Source organism: Ischnura elegans, chromosome 10 (assembly GCF_921293095.1).
Source record: "Ischnura elegans chromosome 10, ioIscEleg1.1, whole genome shotgun sequence".
Lineage (NCBI taxonomy): Eukaryota > Metazoa > Arthropoda > Insecta > Odonata > Coenagrionidae > Ischnura > Ischnura elegans.
The window spans coordinates 67742700-67758857 of NC_060255.1; the positions used below are offsets into that span (position 1 = coordinate 67742700).

Consider the following 16158-nt stretch of genomic DNA (forward strand, 5'->3'; position numbering starts at 1 on the left):
TGGCCCGGGGGGTATTATTTGGAAACTCCCGCTCTCAACTACAAAGCAGGAAAATGCAATGCTTTCTCCGTGGATAATGCTGCGCATTCCATTGGGATTTACCTAATAAAGGTGCCGTATTTTGTCGCAATCAACGGAAGCGCAGTTTATTTCAAAAGTATGAACCCAATATATCTTTAACGTTTCCCTATACAGGCCTGCTGAGGATAAGGATGCGGGCGGGAGGGACAGGAACCCATGAACGGGGTTCAGAGAGAACCCGCGGGACCTGACGATTGTTGGGGAGCATTGGAATTAACAGAGGGTATGCCCACTAATACTTTTAAGTGAAGATAATTGTATAATTTCCCGAAGAATAATATCAGAGAATTTTTCTCGTGATCACCACATGATAAGAAATTTTTAACCAGTGGCGTATTTAGGGGAGGTTCATAGGGGTCACGAACCCTCCAGTTTTATTAAAAAAAAATTTATTTTTATTAGTTTCTCAGTTTTTGTATTCTTGTATGGAGTCACATTTTCTTTTGCATGAAACGATATTTTATAATTAATGTAAACTTCAAGTTGGCTATTTATTTCATCTCCATTGTTTCTTTAATTGATCGGTTTAATCTGTTTTTAAGAATAAAAGTGAAATATTAGGCTCAAAAATTCGTAAAAAGTGTTGTTTTTTTTAATTACAGGGGAAATCGCCCTTCTCTTTGGGGGGTTTCCATACTCCCTGGACCAGCGTCTTGACCCCTCCACCCAAATTTGATACTGAATCCGACTGACGAACACTCGGTAAATCATCATTTGGCTAAGTACCTTTTCCTCATAAGTCCATGTGGATTGGCCAGACTGATCCATCGTCCACGACAATCCTTCCTTCACGTTTGGGAGGGATTAGAGGAACAAATATTTCCCCCTGAATTTCCGCCATCCAATCGGCCATTCCCCCATCGACCCTTCTGCCCTCCAATTCCCCCCCTCCGCAAGGTGGTTTGGTGCGAGGCACACCAAAACACCACACCATCCCCCACGCACCTGGTTTTCATAGACCACACCTCCTTTCCGCCCTCACGTTTTCATTTGTATAATCATCGTGCAATGTTCTGCCCTGGTACTGAAATCCAGAACTCGTCATTTTGGCCTATTTGGAAAATCAATTCGCTGAAGTTTCCACTATATTCAATTTATTGAGCATTAGGGCTGCGAATTTATTTTTTTTCGCTGGAATTCATAGTTATTATACTACTACCGATCAATTCCTTCCCATCAACGAAGCCTGCAGCTTACTTCCTTCAACCACAGAGCCAGTAATTTTTATCTGTTCCTACACAAGTGTTCTAACTGCGGGTTTACGAATTTTGGAGCGACAATCTCTATAAATTATTTTATTTTGATCTTATATGTATACGTATTTAAGTTTTCACTAATATGCCCTTCAACTGGTCTGAATATTATATTGAATTCTGGTCGACATATGCAAAGAGTTTGGTGCCTTGAGCATTGAATTTGGAACATTAGGAAGCCAGAGCATAGCTGTCTTAGTTCCATTACCAATCATAAAAGTTGTAAGTTTTTTATAGAAAACAATACGTAATAAAATAATGAAAACAAAACCTCTTGAATAAAGGGGAAAAATCCTGCCGGTCAAAATTACCGGTGCCAAAATCATTAGGACTGTTGGTATGGCCAAGGTCCAAGGTTCTACATCTACATAATACCCCGCAAACCGCCAAAAAGGCGTGTGGTAGGGGGTGTTAGGACACCAGCCGCTAACACGTAAAAATGAAGTGCTCTAACGAAGTTAGGACTAGCATTTATTAAATTCCTCTATGGTTCATGGGAAAAACGAATTCCCATATCTATCCGTTCGGCAAAACATCTCTCTTAATTTATCGCTTCTATCGGACCTTGAAATATAGTGTGGCTATAATATTATGTTCTCCGTGTCTAGAGTAAATTGACAGGTTTCAAGCACCACAGCCGTCGCCAGTGTGTCCTATCCCGGGCCTCGTCGTTTGTTCTGTTGCCCTCTCCTCGTTCATTTCCTAAAGCTATAGCATTTTCAGCTTTCTTCTCTCCACATCGCCTTTGAAAACTCCAGATCAGTAGTTATATTAGGGAAGTGGGACAGGAAATACGAGATCATACGCATAATTATCCATGTATACCTACGCTAACTGGTTGAAAACCTGGTAGAGATAATTTTTCACCTAAGAATAATTCTACACTGGGAAACCATAGTCGTCAATAGGAATGTAAAGAAATGAGAAAGTTGTGTATTTTTCTTCCTCTGGATCTTCATTGTGCAGAAATGCCATTAAGAGTGACGGTATATACCTAGGTACCGTTCATTTCCTTAAATTAGCACTCCCATTGATAATTTATGCATAAATCGATTCTCTACTTACCAGAAACCGGGGGAGTATACTCTCAAAGCACAACCTAAATCATATGGGAGTCATCCCTTTGCGTTTTTTAGAGGTTATATGGAGTTCAGAGGAGGGGCAGACCGTGGAGTAGCCTAGGGGGGGGGGGGGGGGGGGGCGTCCGGGGGGTCCGGACCCCCCCCCCCACCCCCCGAAATATAAAAAGACGATAGGGTAGTTTCCTTCATCAAAGAAAACGAAAGGAATTGATTACGATTCGTTACCCACCATTAGTGTAATCATAATATACAAATCATTTCGTTTTAGAAATACCGGTTCAGACGAATGGCAAGGGTCAATTTTATCCTCATTTGAAAAAGGCCAGATTGGCGCCTATGCGATGCCACTCTACGTGACGTAACTGGGACCTAGTTTCTATACGAGTAGATAGGAGTTTTACATCGCCTGAGGTTACCAATGCATGCATGAGGCACAGAGCTCAGGGAAACATGTCTTAATAATCACCTATTAAAACTGGCTAAGGTCGGAAAGTTTTCTTCGTTTCATATGGTTTTATTAATCCTTATTTAAGCCAAGCGCTACCAGCTAGCAGGGTACTCTGCTACCTGCTAGCATCCTGCGTCGTATCAGCGCTCAGAGCCTCGCCTCAAGGTCACCTCACTTGGGGCAGCGGGAAGCAGAACGACGTCACACGGAGTTTTCCCGGCATTCATGCTTAGCCGCCGCGTTTTCTCGCGCTTGAAAATGTTCACTTTTCATTTAATCGCGAAAAATGGATATCGTCATTTAAAAATCTAAAAGCGTGAAATACGTACTCCAGGAGTAATTATCTTTAGATTTAGGCCATAAAAAAATAATAGGAAACCACCCTATTACTATCCATCATAAAAGAAAGCAAAACATTGAAAAATTGGATTTACAATTTTTTTACGAATGAAGTTTTTTCGATTATGAATAGTGCTACAATTAGCTTAATACCCATTACTAGCTAGCACCCTGTTTTTCGAAAAATTTCCCCCCTGGTTTTGGACCCCCTCGAACGAAATTCCTGGCTACGCCAATGGGCAGATTCCTCCCTAAAGGCTGATTTTGTTATTTTAATTAGTTAAATTTTCTAGAGGTGCCCTTCCCTTGTGGTGCTCTAATACATCTTATCGTTAATGCCCCTGAGGTATCTAAATGAACATCACGTACAAAATGTATTTATAACACGCATTTTGATGGCGTCATTTTTACAATTAGATACATCCCTTCCCAAGCAAGCAAGCTGCCGAAGAAAAAAATAGGACGAAAAATATTGAAAAAATAGGGGAGGTGGGAATTTGCCTAGGGGCCATGAGACCACCCTCCTTCTGCGAGGTCTGGGGTGTTCTCCCACTTCCATAGGGGTCATTTCTATCCCAGTTTTTTATTTAATTCAAAACTCTAAGAAATTAAATACTCTCATATCTGGGATAAATTTTGAGAAAATCATAAATTGTTGATCGGTCAATTTTTTCTCGGGGGAACCACAAACCTTTTGCGCGGCCTTCCTCCCGGGACTTTCCTAGCTACCCCTGTGCACGCAGACCGGGCATAAGGCTATAGCTTTATCCCTAAGGCCCCAAAATTTTGTCAGGTTTTCCAAAAATATTGTACGAATAAACGTATACTAACATGATACAACGATCACTTATTATAATAACTTCGATCAAAACTTTTTTTAAGGAATTTATATATTTGTTTCTGTGGTGACGTTCACGACTATGATTAATACATTACTCTATACATTACATACAGTGGTGGATCCAGGATAGGGACAAGGGGGGGCTAAGTAGGGTAACCACCCAGCAGTAGTGGGAGCCCAAATAAAAATTACCATTCTATCTAGTGTAAATTGAATATTCAATGGGGGGCTACAATAAATACAGCCCCCATAGATCTGCCAATGATTACATATATAATGCATTCTCCACGCTCACGTCAGTGGCCTGTGCACCATTGAGATCTCTCCCCTTCCTCCGAAATACATTTACGACTACGTGCCTACCTCCATTAGCGGTCGATTTCCCCACTCGCCGCCAAGAACTAGAAAGAAATCAAAACTAGGAAAATGCTGTGCCGCTACCGATACGTGAAATATTTAACCACAAATGGGCGTCGAATTGATCAGTGTCGCATTCTTGAGAAAAAAATTCACACGTGCAGTGACACGTTAACACATTGCGGAGGTCTCGAACATAAATTCGTGACGGTTATCACACGATAGATGTGTCGACGGTGGATATCGAGGCTCCTATTAGGTTGGCTAATGCACGTTGATTTACGGTAGAAACATCCTATTTTCTCTATACTCCACCCCTTCGCGTCCTCAGCCGCCAGCTCAGAGCACTGCATCATTTTTGTTTGGAGTATGAGAAATGTGCACTGCTTCAGAAATTAACTGTTATTTTTTCCTTGAATTTATTTAATGGATAACTGACACTAAGATGACAGTTATTTTATAGAAGGAAATCTATTCAGGGGACGTAATCGGGTATACATCGAGAACTGTTTGTTATTTTAGGGCACCTGTTCGGCTATATGAAATGCAGAAATATTTGTGGAAAACTTGCGAGGAGAACACTATCACACCACGCCCTTATCTGCTAGTAAAGACATCGCACATCGGTCGATGCAAAAGGCCTATTCCCACCACAGCCTCATCGCCTACCGCATGCCTCGTCCGAAGAGAAATCCGCGCTGTCGCGTAACGGCCGCGCCACAGCAGCCGGGCGGTGACGAGAAAAGTCGGTTGTCCCCCGTCCGATGACGGAGTTTCTTGCATAAGTGCAGGTGTATCGCTCCTGCTGAACGTTAGGAATAGCTTTGCGTTGACTAACGTCTGCACAAGCGGTACCGCTAACCAATCTGCTTATGCCCCTATAACGCTATGACTTCCACCTTCATTTTATTCTCGTTGATTTTTCCAGAGGAAGCATGATCTCATTCCTGGGCACACAGCCTCGCCGCTGTACCGATCTCCTCTCAACTCTGACGTCAACGCGATCAGCTGTTCTGAAGTCTCCTAACTTCTACACGCTGCCGCGCTTAGGCAGCCGAATGCATCATGTCCCGGCCGTCGAGTTACACACTGAATACCCCCATTTAGCCATTCGATCGCCGATATCCTGACCGGCGAGGTGTAGGTCGATCTGTTGAACTTAAGCGGGCTTATTATCCCCTATATCGTCGACATATCCCCATATACTTGCCATATTCACTATTTTAATGTGCTCGTAGAAGCTCCACTTCCATATTTCTTCCTAGGATTTTTAATTTCCATTTCTCCGTGGTGGAGCTGGTTAAAGCGAACGCATTCTCCATTTATTGATCGCTCAATTCTCCAATCTATTGCTCTACTTGAACTGGTGGTACCAGCGGAAACCGAGTGAGCCAGCCATAGGAGGTGGTTTGTAAGAAAGCGTTGCGCTAAGTGTGATGAAACTTTAAAAAATTTCATCCAATAATCTAATTTCACTATCAGCGAAAATATCAAGGTAATTATATGATAGCTCTAATAATTTTAGCTTTATAAAATATACCTTAGGGATACATCCCCGACATACCTATTACAGCAAACATTTCCGATGCATCATACTTCCAATCCTCAATGTCATATTACAAAATTAAAATTGTGCTTCTTCCGTTTATAATTATCTCCTCCGTACTGAATATTTGGGTATTAGAAAAACGACAAGTTTAATTCCTCAAGTATTGAAATATCGGAACAGGAATTTCTTTTTATCAAGGCGAATCATTTCAACCTTTGGCGCCAATGTCAATCAATTACGATGCCGTTTGTTAAAATTATTAAAAGAAACAGTAGATGTCTCCATCTTCGCTAAGAAGTGTTCTGCTAGTCTTTGGAATTAAAGTGGACGCTGTGATTTCGATAAATTTATGTGGATGATTATGCTAGTAGAATAATATAGATCATATTGATACTTAAATGAAGAACTGATCCCATGGTTATTATTACGGTAAGCCGAAATTGAAAGAATGCAGTATATACGCATTGTTTTTAGAGGATGGTTTCATGTTTTACTGTGGAGGTGGCGACTAGTCTTTGCGAACCGTTCTACATTGTGTATTTCAATAAGCCTTTCACTTTTTATATTAAAAATTTCACTGGTCTTACTTATCTTAATCTGTACAGAAACAAATGGACATGAAATGGGCCTACCTGCTGAAATAGTTTTCTTACCTGTTTTGTTGATGGAAAATATTGTGCGAAGGAGATAACGTCAGTGTTAATGTTGAATGCTAATTCGTTGTAGGAACATATGTCTACTGGAATTCAACGGGTAAGTGTAGGAAATTAGCAGTAAAGCTGTTTCTGGAATACTTTTAGGGTAGTTTTAAAGTGTTGGCGGATGAAATTGCCCGAACTTGTGATTTGTAGGTCTGTGAATTAGTGTACCTGATCCAAATCGGCTCTGCTGTTGTTACTCTATGAGCATTTTGTTAGCATATGCAATTTGGTGCTTCATCGTGGATTTAATGGAAGTATTTTCGTTCCAGGGTCACTATGACAGTGTGTTTCACTACGTTTCTGTGAGACTATTCTCTTAGACCGGCCATCATCCACCACAACGGAAGATACACCAAACAAGTGACATGTACGACTCTCCTGTATCATTACAAGAGGCTTGTGTGGATTTCATTTGCGACAACTTGGAAGCCGTTTGCGAGACAACCTACGAATATGATCAAAATGAAGCATCCTCTGAACTCATGGAGAATGAAGCAGAAGGGTCTTCGGGGGATGATAAACCTTCCAGTGTCGGTCACCAGGAAAAAGAGGAGAGTGAAAATCTGGAATCAGGGACGGCAATTGCAAGAATCGGGCTTGGAATGGGATTTCCATCAGAAGCAGCATATGGAACCCTCCGTGTAGCAAGGTAAAATTTCTTTAATGATATGATTGCATGTTTGAAATACTAAAACAGCATTTTTATTTAAGGAATAGTGTGATGCAGGAATAGAGTTTGCCCAGATAAGATGCTTTTATTTTGTTTCATTAAATTCGTCTCTTTGCTGGTTCCAAGATCTGACTGGGATCATTTTACGATATAGATTATTTTTACATGATGCCTTTTCTCTTAAAATACTCTTCAGGTTTATTTAACTGGTCAATTATTCCATCAGCTTGGCTGGAAGAAGAAATTTAAAATAACCTAACTGTTGCGACTATTGAGCCCATTCATAATTTGTAGAATGTAACGGCAGAGGTAAACTGTAATGCGATCTGTTACTGACAAACTTAAAAACCTGACAATATTTTGTATAGTTTTCCATCATAATAAAAATGGAAGCATTGTAAAAGTGGCGTGTATGCACATACCAAGTTCACAGAAAATTCTTTTCTTAGGAAGGTGATATTGTCCATTGCCATTATTGAACAGATTTTATTTCTTTTTTCTACTCATGTTGCTGCTAGGTTTATCTTCATCCCACTCTGAAATAATTATGTGGAATTTTTCATTAGGTAAATTTTTTTCCATCACACCTATTAAATTCAGTAATCCATGGCATATCACTGAAATCTTCGGAATTTTGTCATGACATTTGCAAATTTGATCATGAATAACTCTGCTTTTTTACTACATCTGTTCTTATGTTGTGCAACTCCTTTCATCACAGTTAATGGCATCCACTTTGCATTAAAACCCTCTGCCTCCTTGATAGGACTTGATAGTGGTGGGCCTAATTATTAGAAATCCCATGTCAATGATAAAATGAAAATAAACCAAGTTAGTAATACTTCATGAATTTTTAATGGTGCTGATCCAGGCTTCTACTCTGCTCCACTCATTATCAAAGTTATCATTGTGTATCTTGACAATGACTATAGGTCATTGTGAGTCGAACCCTCGCTCTGGCATCTTTAAAAATCTATCAAAATTTTTAAGTTACTGTATTTTAATTTTTTTCATCACTTTGCCTCCTTATTCCCCCCTCTCAATCCTTATCGTTTACTTTTTTTCCTCATCATTATTTCAAGTACCAAGTAACTGAATACATAAATCTTTCTTTCTTAGTCTCTATTCATCTTATGACAATAGTCTTTTATCATTCTCTTTTCCAGTGTTTAGATTAATCATACATCTTATTTAAGAATCCTGTCGCCAGGCTTTCCTTGGAACTCAATGTGACCTTTGCTAGGACTTTTCTCCTGGTCATATATTCACTGCTATTGTAATGCCCACCCATGTGCTATATTAATAAATAAATGGTGGTACTGGATCTGGCTTTTACTTCATAGCATTTCCATTTAGTCACATACATAAATTAGTAGAAGAAAGTACATAAATTGTATTTGGAAAACATCTTTAATTTTAATTCTTCAACCCTGTGAACAAGGACTGCATTTAGTTGCATTTAATTTCAAATTCCTTTTGACTATATGTTCCCCTACCACTCAGACCCCCATTGATCATCTCTGGCCCTCTCCATCCCCAAGTTCCTTAAGATACCTTCCAACCATGGTGTACTGTCCACACCAATCTTGCTGCCCAGCTGGCTTGCATTCTTTCGAGCCACATACATGTTATGACTCTGTCTTCTATATGTAATTTCTAGCATACTGTATGTCTCTGAATATAATCCTCCCCACCCTAATTTTGAGGTTTCAGTTTTGGGAAAAAAGTTAAAAAATGCTTAGGAATATAGTCCTCCCTTTACTTTTACCACATACATTTTTGGAGGAAAAGGGGGACTATATTCAGATAAGTACCTACTGTTTTGACGTTGCCTTTCTTGTTTCATCCCTTAACATGATTTCTCAATCTTTAGAATAGGGGTGAATACAGTTGAGATATTTATTGGGTCCTTTGTACTCTTATGTTTTCATCATCATTATATCTTCTAGTTTTTTCTTTCTTTAGTGAAATTAATGCTCAGGAAATTTATTTGTTAGAATTTGGATTGTCTTCCCTTCCATAAAATCTAACTGTTAACCAAATTTACTTTTAATGTAAATTTTTCATATTAAAGATTAAGGTGATGTATATATTATTTGCTATCCACCATTTTATCTTGTTTAATTTCCATCTTCATATTTTATTATATTTATTCTTGTGCTAAATTTCAGGCGAGCTGCTGCGCTCTCCACCCCACCCACTCCCCATCGTCCCCCTCCACCTACCCGCACCCCACGCCTTGTATTCCGCAACCGTGAAGCGTTCCTGCCATCGGAGATATCGGAGCGACTGCTCTCTGGTCTGTGCGAGCGTGGCCACCTTACAGATGATACGCTCTCTCTCTTCTCGGGGAGGCAGACCAGGCTGCGCACAGTGCGGATGCGCAATGCCCCACCAGGTGTCACCGCTAGAGGCCTGCGTTTCTTGCGAAACCACAAGGTGGGTATGAGTTTTGCTGTGTTATTGCCTTCTTCTTGGGTGTGCACATTATAGGCCATATACCCCAATGGTAAAATGGGGCTGAGCCCCTACTGTGTGCTTTAAATGGCTGTAAACCATCTCTACTAGGTGTGTGACTACTCATTTTAATTTTAGTTATTTTGCATGTAAATTCATGATCTTGATTGATTAGAGATAGGTTAGGTTAGTTTGATGTGCTCCAATGTTTGTTCTATTTTTATTAAATTCTTAGCTTGGCTCATCTACTATGGTTTTAGTTCTTTGCAAACTAAAGATTTTGATTAAGAAAAAGACATGCTCTTCAAGGGAGTGAGCTTTAGTATTTAGGTATTTATTCTGCTATTTAATCTCTAATTGTTACACACAATTTTTTTATTTGTTACCATCTTATGTCCTTCATCAGTTATTATTTAATTAACATCATGGGTTCATCGAATTCAGAGATTAGTTTCATAAAATTATTTTTAACCTTTTATTGCTTGATACTAATTTAGTATTCAAGTTATGAAGACAAGCAGAAGATGACAGCCTTTTTAATTGAAATATGTGCTCATGTGATGTGTACATTTAAAGTTATTGACTTTTTGTCTGTAGTTCATGCATGATGTGTGTATAGCTTGTTTTTGCAGTGATTTTTGTGTGTGAATGTCTCTAAAGTATTCTTTCTTGGTAATATTTTAGTCAAGGAGGAAAAAATAAAAGTCCACCCTAATTTTATGCAGATTGAACCAACAAATTTTTTTGTGCTGATATTTCTCTTATTCTCATGATAAATTTTGATTTTTCAAAAAAGTCTTTCAAAAGTAGGTAGTAGTGTTGCATAGAAAGATCTTTGATGGTTCAGCAACTATTGGTTGATGAAATTTTAGAAATTATCACTAATAATAGTTGCCTAATCAATTAAAAGGCTTGATATGTTCCATCAAAATATCAAGCCCTTTTCCTTTTTAATATTAAAAAAAAAATTATTTACAGCTCATTTAACTTTAATGTTACATTTGTGGCAATACTTCTAGCAACCACATTGGATTACACTGCGTTAAATGGTGACATTTGGATTATTGAAATTCTGGCACTACCTCTTTTTCATTTCTATGGTGCAATTTTTTTTCACTGCAATTCTTGTGAAAGTAAAAAAATCCATATTATTAAATGCCATAATAAATAATTGCTGCATTCCTGGTTTGCTCTCTTTCCCCCTCAGATTGTCCACCTAGAAGCTACTGGATTGCGTTCAGCCACAGTCTCGGATGTAGTTTCTGCATTGGGTGAGTGGTCGGTGCAGAACCTGCGCTCTCTTGGCGTCTCCCGCACCCCATTTGCAGATGCACCACCGGCCCCACGGCTGACACGAGGACGAACATCCAATCCTAGGGAAGGAGACAGAATGTCGGCGATTGAGCAGCTCTTGGCCTCGTCACCCCCAGGCGGAACCTCTCCCTCAACCAGCCGATGCTGCGTTGTAGTCTCGCTCTCTCGGCTTCGCCATTTACGCCACTTAGGTGAGACTCCATGCTCTATATTTGGAAGAGACTTTGTGTATGTGAATTGTACACTTTATTTGGAGGACTAAGAATGTACAGTGGAACCTCGTTAAAGCGAGTACGGGCTATAGCGACACCCCCGCTATTAACAGAGATAGCCGATGCACCGTCAATTGACCCTATAATAAGCGTGTTAAAGAATTCATTTTTACGAGACCCTTTCGGTGTTGGCTCTCGCCATAGCGAGGGTTTTTACCGCCGGAAGACTTTCATGAAGACTCCTTAACCTCTGTAATTGCTAGCGATCTGTTAGAAATGAAGTTAATGGAGTGCTCAGTCTCAAATTTATGTGGTAAACTGTCGTTCGATAAATATAATGATGACGAAACAATGCTTTGCATGATTTTTATTCAGTGCGGCGCTTATAAATTGTTTGTATAGTTAGTCGTTATTTGAGTAAGGAAATTTAGTGATGCAAAAAAACATCGCCTTTCGTCTGGATTTATGCTTACCTTTATCGGATAGATGTTTATCTGTCGCCGCACCACTCCTGTTCCTGTATATCTGTTCGCAACAGGTATATTGGCTATTATTTGCTCCACCTCCGGTAAAGCGACAATTCGCTATAGCGAGTGTTTATTAGTGCACCGTGGTGTGTCGTTATATTGAGGTTTCACTGTATTTAGTTTGATGCTGAATATACTTCACAGAGACATTAGTTTTCATGAAAGAACTTGACAAAATGCAGTCGTGTAACATACTAGTTGTGTCGAACTATATGAAAAAATCATTTGACATAAAAAAATTAATGCTAAAGACTATCAATCTTTAACCTAACCCCATAAAAATTCATTGGCAGAAAATAATTCCTGACAAGTGTGGGGTCATTCTAGGATGATGAAAGCCTTGCCCAGTTGGATTAGAAAAACTGCTTCAGTCACAATCAACTTTTTATTGAAAAATCTAGTTAAATTATAAGGAAAGGCATCACAAGCAGAAATTTTGTAGAAAAACTGAATCAAGAGATGTGCTATGATAAATGTTGAAAATTTAAAATATGGTGACTGTGTTATGTGATTGGAAACTAAAAGTATTTATTGTAAATGGAAAAAAAGGAAGGACAGACATTGTGTGGTAGTAGTTGATGAGATGGAGACAGATAGGACATGAGTGTAGAAATGTGGGGAAATATGTTATAGTGGGGAAAAGGAATCCATATTTTGGGGTACAGTATGAATTCACAGTTGTGATTTTTTTAAAAGGTAGGTGTTAATTAAAAAATCTTATATTTTTTTGCAGCTGAAGAGTTCAATTTTCTTCAAATTTATTATCATTTTATGTACTGTGTTTCCTCTGAACATAGTCAACCCTGATAGCTCAAATCCTTGGAGGTGGAAGAAGAAAGACTTTATTCAGTTGCAAGTGACTTATTGCACCTAAAACTGAATCCTCAAAAATTGGGGGATTATATTTGGAGAAATGTGATAAATGTATTCCATCCAGATGATATCTAAAAAATTGTCAGAGGGCATTTTTAACGACCTGCATCATGTTGTAGTTTGATGAATTAGCCTCAAGGGAGTTAAGCTTGGAGTCAAAAAATATTTTTTTAGTCTTTTGTAGGCATTATGACATGAGTTTCCAACCTTCTGGAATGGATTAAAATCTTGATGTTGGTTATAAAATTATCACCTAGGTTTTGATGGTTTATCATCTCTCTCTGAATATGCTGGATCGAGAGAATCAAAGTCATTTATTAATATTTTGACTTATAATAATGTCATCTGGTGATTTCAGTGACATTTTTAACTGCACACTATTGTCTGTTACCGCAGAATTAACTCAAGAATCAGTTTAAGATATTTGAATTTTGGGGATAGTAGGTTTTACTAATTATTTTTTGCTTCTGTAAATAATACAATGGTATTTCATTTTTGTGTGATTTTAGGATCTGGGAAATGCTACTTATACCCACTTCACTACCCAACAAGTCTTGATGTTAATGCTTATTTTGTCTTTTATCAGATGTGTCTGGCACTGAGTTCAACCGTCATGGCTTGGAGGTGGTGTGTGAAGATTTACCTTTCCTCGAGAGCCTTGATATTTCCAGCACACTCGTCAATGATGTCTCTCCTCTTCGTCACCGAAAGGCCACCCTCAGATCACTCGCCATGTACAACTTGAGGGTGAGCATTCAGTAATTTTCCTGTGTTAAGGGATTGTGTTATGCTCTCATTTGACATTATTTTTCTCTCTCTTAAATCCTTACTCTAATGGGCGTATTCATAACTAAAAAAAATAGTGGCTATGATGGATATAGAAAAAACAAGTGTCACTCATTTTTCCGTTTTTTAATCTGCGGCCAACATCACATGCTATTCGCTTTATATAGTTAGTCTTAACCCTTTCACAGAGAAGTTCATGATGTCATGAGATCTTAGTTCATCATGTCTCAGCTCCTCCTTAGAATGGCTAAATGAGGAAGAAATTTTTATCACCATTATTTCTCTTTCTCTTCCAAAAAACCTTAATTAAATTCTGTTAAGGATTAATAAATTTAAAGTTACTCGTAATTTACCTCAAATACTATAATGAAAAATTGCCTGTAACTTCTAATTTATCAGTACAGCAGACTCGCTGTTTTCCTAATGAAGCTTATCCCTGCATGAGTTTAACACTCCTTCAATGTTTTCCGTGATCTCTATAAAAAATAAAATTCGACAGAAAAAACACCAGTATTATTGCATTTTACTGCAAGGCTACACCGGAAACATTATTTCCATTAGAATTCCCTTAATTAAATGGAATTATTTAATTTATAGCATTGCAGAAGACAAAGAGCAGCAGGAAAAAAATCTTGATTAATTTTAGATGATTCTTCAACAGTTAACCAATTGTAAATTAATAAAATTGTAATCCAAGATCTTTAAATGTATTTTTTATATTGAAAATGAGTATTTATTGTCGTGGCCTCACTTGCAGTTGAATACGGCCCAAGGGAGCTGGAGATTTCATTGCACTCAGGGGTGCTTATACTGCAACCAAATAGAGAGGAAGGGAATGGTAGAAATTAAGGCAGTAGTGCAAGTGGAAGCAGAGGCAAAGGAAATAGAAATTGCATGAGTCTTAGCCAGTGCGTCGCCTTTGTAGAAAGGTTGCTTTAATAAATGGAGCATTGGGAATATGAGTACAATCATGTAATCGCTGCTAAAAAGGTCACGGCTGGGTGAAGAAAGCACTCATTGAATCAGGGAAGCAATCTAAAGTAAAAGACTCTGTGCATCGTTAATTATACATTGTTTAATTTACGTAAATTATGAGCATTACTAGAAATTAAAGCAAAAGCCTGGATTACCTATGTTCTCCGATTTTTCTTTCTTCCTCTCCCCATCATTAGCCCAGATTATCGGGAGTTTGTTGTACGTCAGAATTCCGTGAGATTAAGCCTGGAAAAACTCGCCATATTCCTTTGAGGAATTTTGATTTTGGGTCTGAGTGAATGACCCCATCATAGGCGGATCCAGGGGGGGGGCACGGGGGCACGTGCCCCCCCCAGACCCTTAAAAATATGATAGATTTTTAATACGGTCCCATTATAATTTCGTTCGTTTTGTATAACAAGGTATCCTTGTGCCCCCCCCTGAACAAAATCCTGGATACGACCTTGCTTGTGCCCCTCCCAGAAAGAAATCCTGGATCCGCCCCTGGACCCCATTGTACTTCTCCAATTTTTGTTGAATGTATCATTCATGTAGGGGGAGAAGACATTGCTCCCTTAAAAATCAGAAATTGTGGTTCACTATGTAATAGTCTCTGGTCAATGTGAAAATTATATTTACCATCATCCCTAGTGACTCTGCTCTGATTTTGAACCCACCACAAAATTATTATTTGAGAAGCAAGGGCATACCCAGGATCAAAACTAGAGGGGGGCAAGCCGTGGTCGTTCAAGTTGTAACACAGAAAAGGTTGATGAAACCAACATTTCAAGAAAATTATAACTGCGCTGAATTAGTTTATATAATTATTTGCTTGAAAAATATTTTTATTTTAATTACAAGTTTTATACTAATATCACTTTTCTGGGATATTAAACAATACTTTGGTTTTGAACTAAATTTACTTTTGCTTCTAAGGCAGGTGCCCCCTACTGAGTACGTCCATGTGAAGAAGATAAAATATTCTCAATGGTTTGCTAGATAAGTTTTTGGAACATCAATATCATGGCTAAAAAGGAAATAGATTAAAACATTTTAAATTCCTCACAACTTTTTCTATGGTGAACCCCAACCAGTTTTAACTCTCACATGCCATTCTCTAAGGAAATACATACTAGGGAGTGTTAAAACCAGTCAGGATTCAGTAAAGTGTGGTATTTACAAAGTTTATATGTTTATTAAGCTACAAAGAAGAAATATTCCTCTTATCCTGCTTTGCTAACTTAGGCAGATTTTTCAATGATTTTACTTCCTCTCCTCTTAAGTTTCAGAAATATTCACTATTTTGACTTGGTAACTGCTTAAATTAGTGATCGCCATGATGGTTTAGCACATATTTCATGTGATATCCTGGGAATTTTTTATCTGTAGCATATTATTGGTTCATTACACGCAGAAATATCATTGCAAATTAATCTAATTATAGTTTTACTCTGTTTTGAGTAATAATTACAACTTTAGTGATGATCCATTCCTTGATAATCTGTCTTGGTCAACGGTGACATCAAATATCCACTAAGAATTTTTAAAAGCAGCATTCAGTATGCCAAAAAACAGGATTAAAAACCCTGGTCTTTGCTCTCTAGAAAACTGTGCAGTGATTTCTCTCCTCTCCCTCTAATCAACATCTACATCTACATTATACTCCACTAACCACCTCAATATGCATGTGGCG

General features: G+C 38.4%; 1 protein-coding gene across 1 annotated transcript in view; it reads left to right on the plus strand.

Moving 5' to 3' along the window:
• Window positions 1-6232: 6232 nt before the first annotated feature.
• LOC124166508 (protein zyg-11 homolog B-like) overlaps window positions 6233-16158 on the plus strand; it is a 33210-nt gene continuing 23284 nt past the window's right edge. Inside the window, exons 1-6 of the mRNA XM_046544043.1 lie at window positions 6233-6379; window positions 6556-6703; window positions 6921-7300; window positions 9493-9760; window positions 10986-11283; window positions 13291-13451. Coding sequence (XP_046399999.1) covers window positions 7017-7300; window positions 9493-9760; window positions 10986-11283; window positions 13291-13451 — 1011 coding nt within the window. The 5' untranslated portion in view covers window positions 6233-6379; window positions 6556-6703; window positions 6921-7016. The remainder of the gene's footprint in view (window positions 6380-6555; window positions 6704-6920; window positions 7301-9492; window positions 9761-10985; window positions 11284-13290; window positions 13452-16158) is intronic.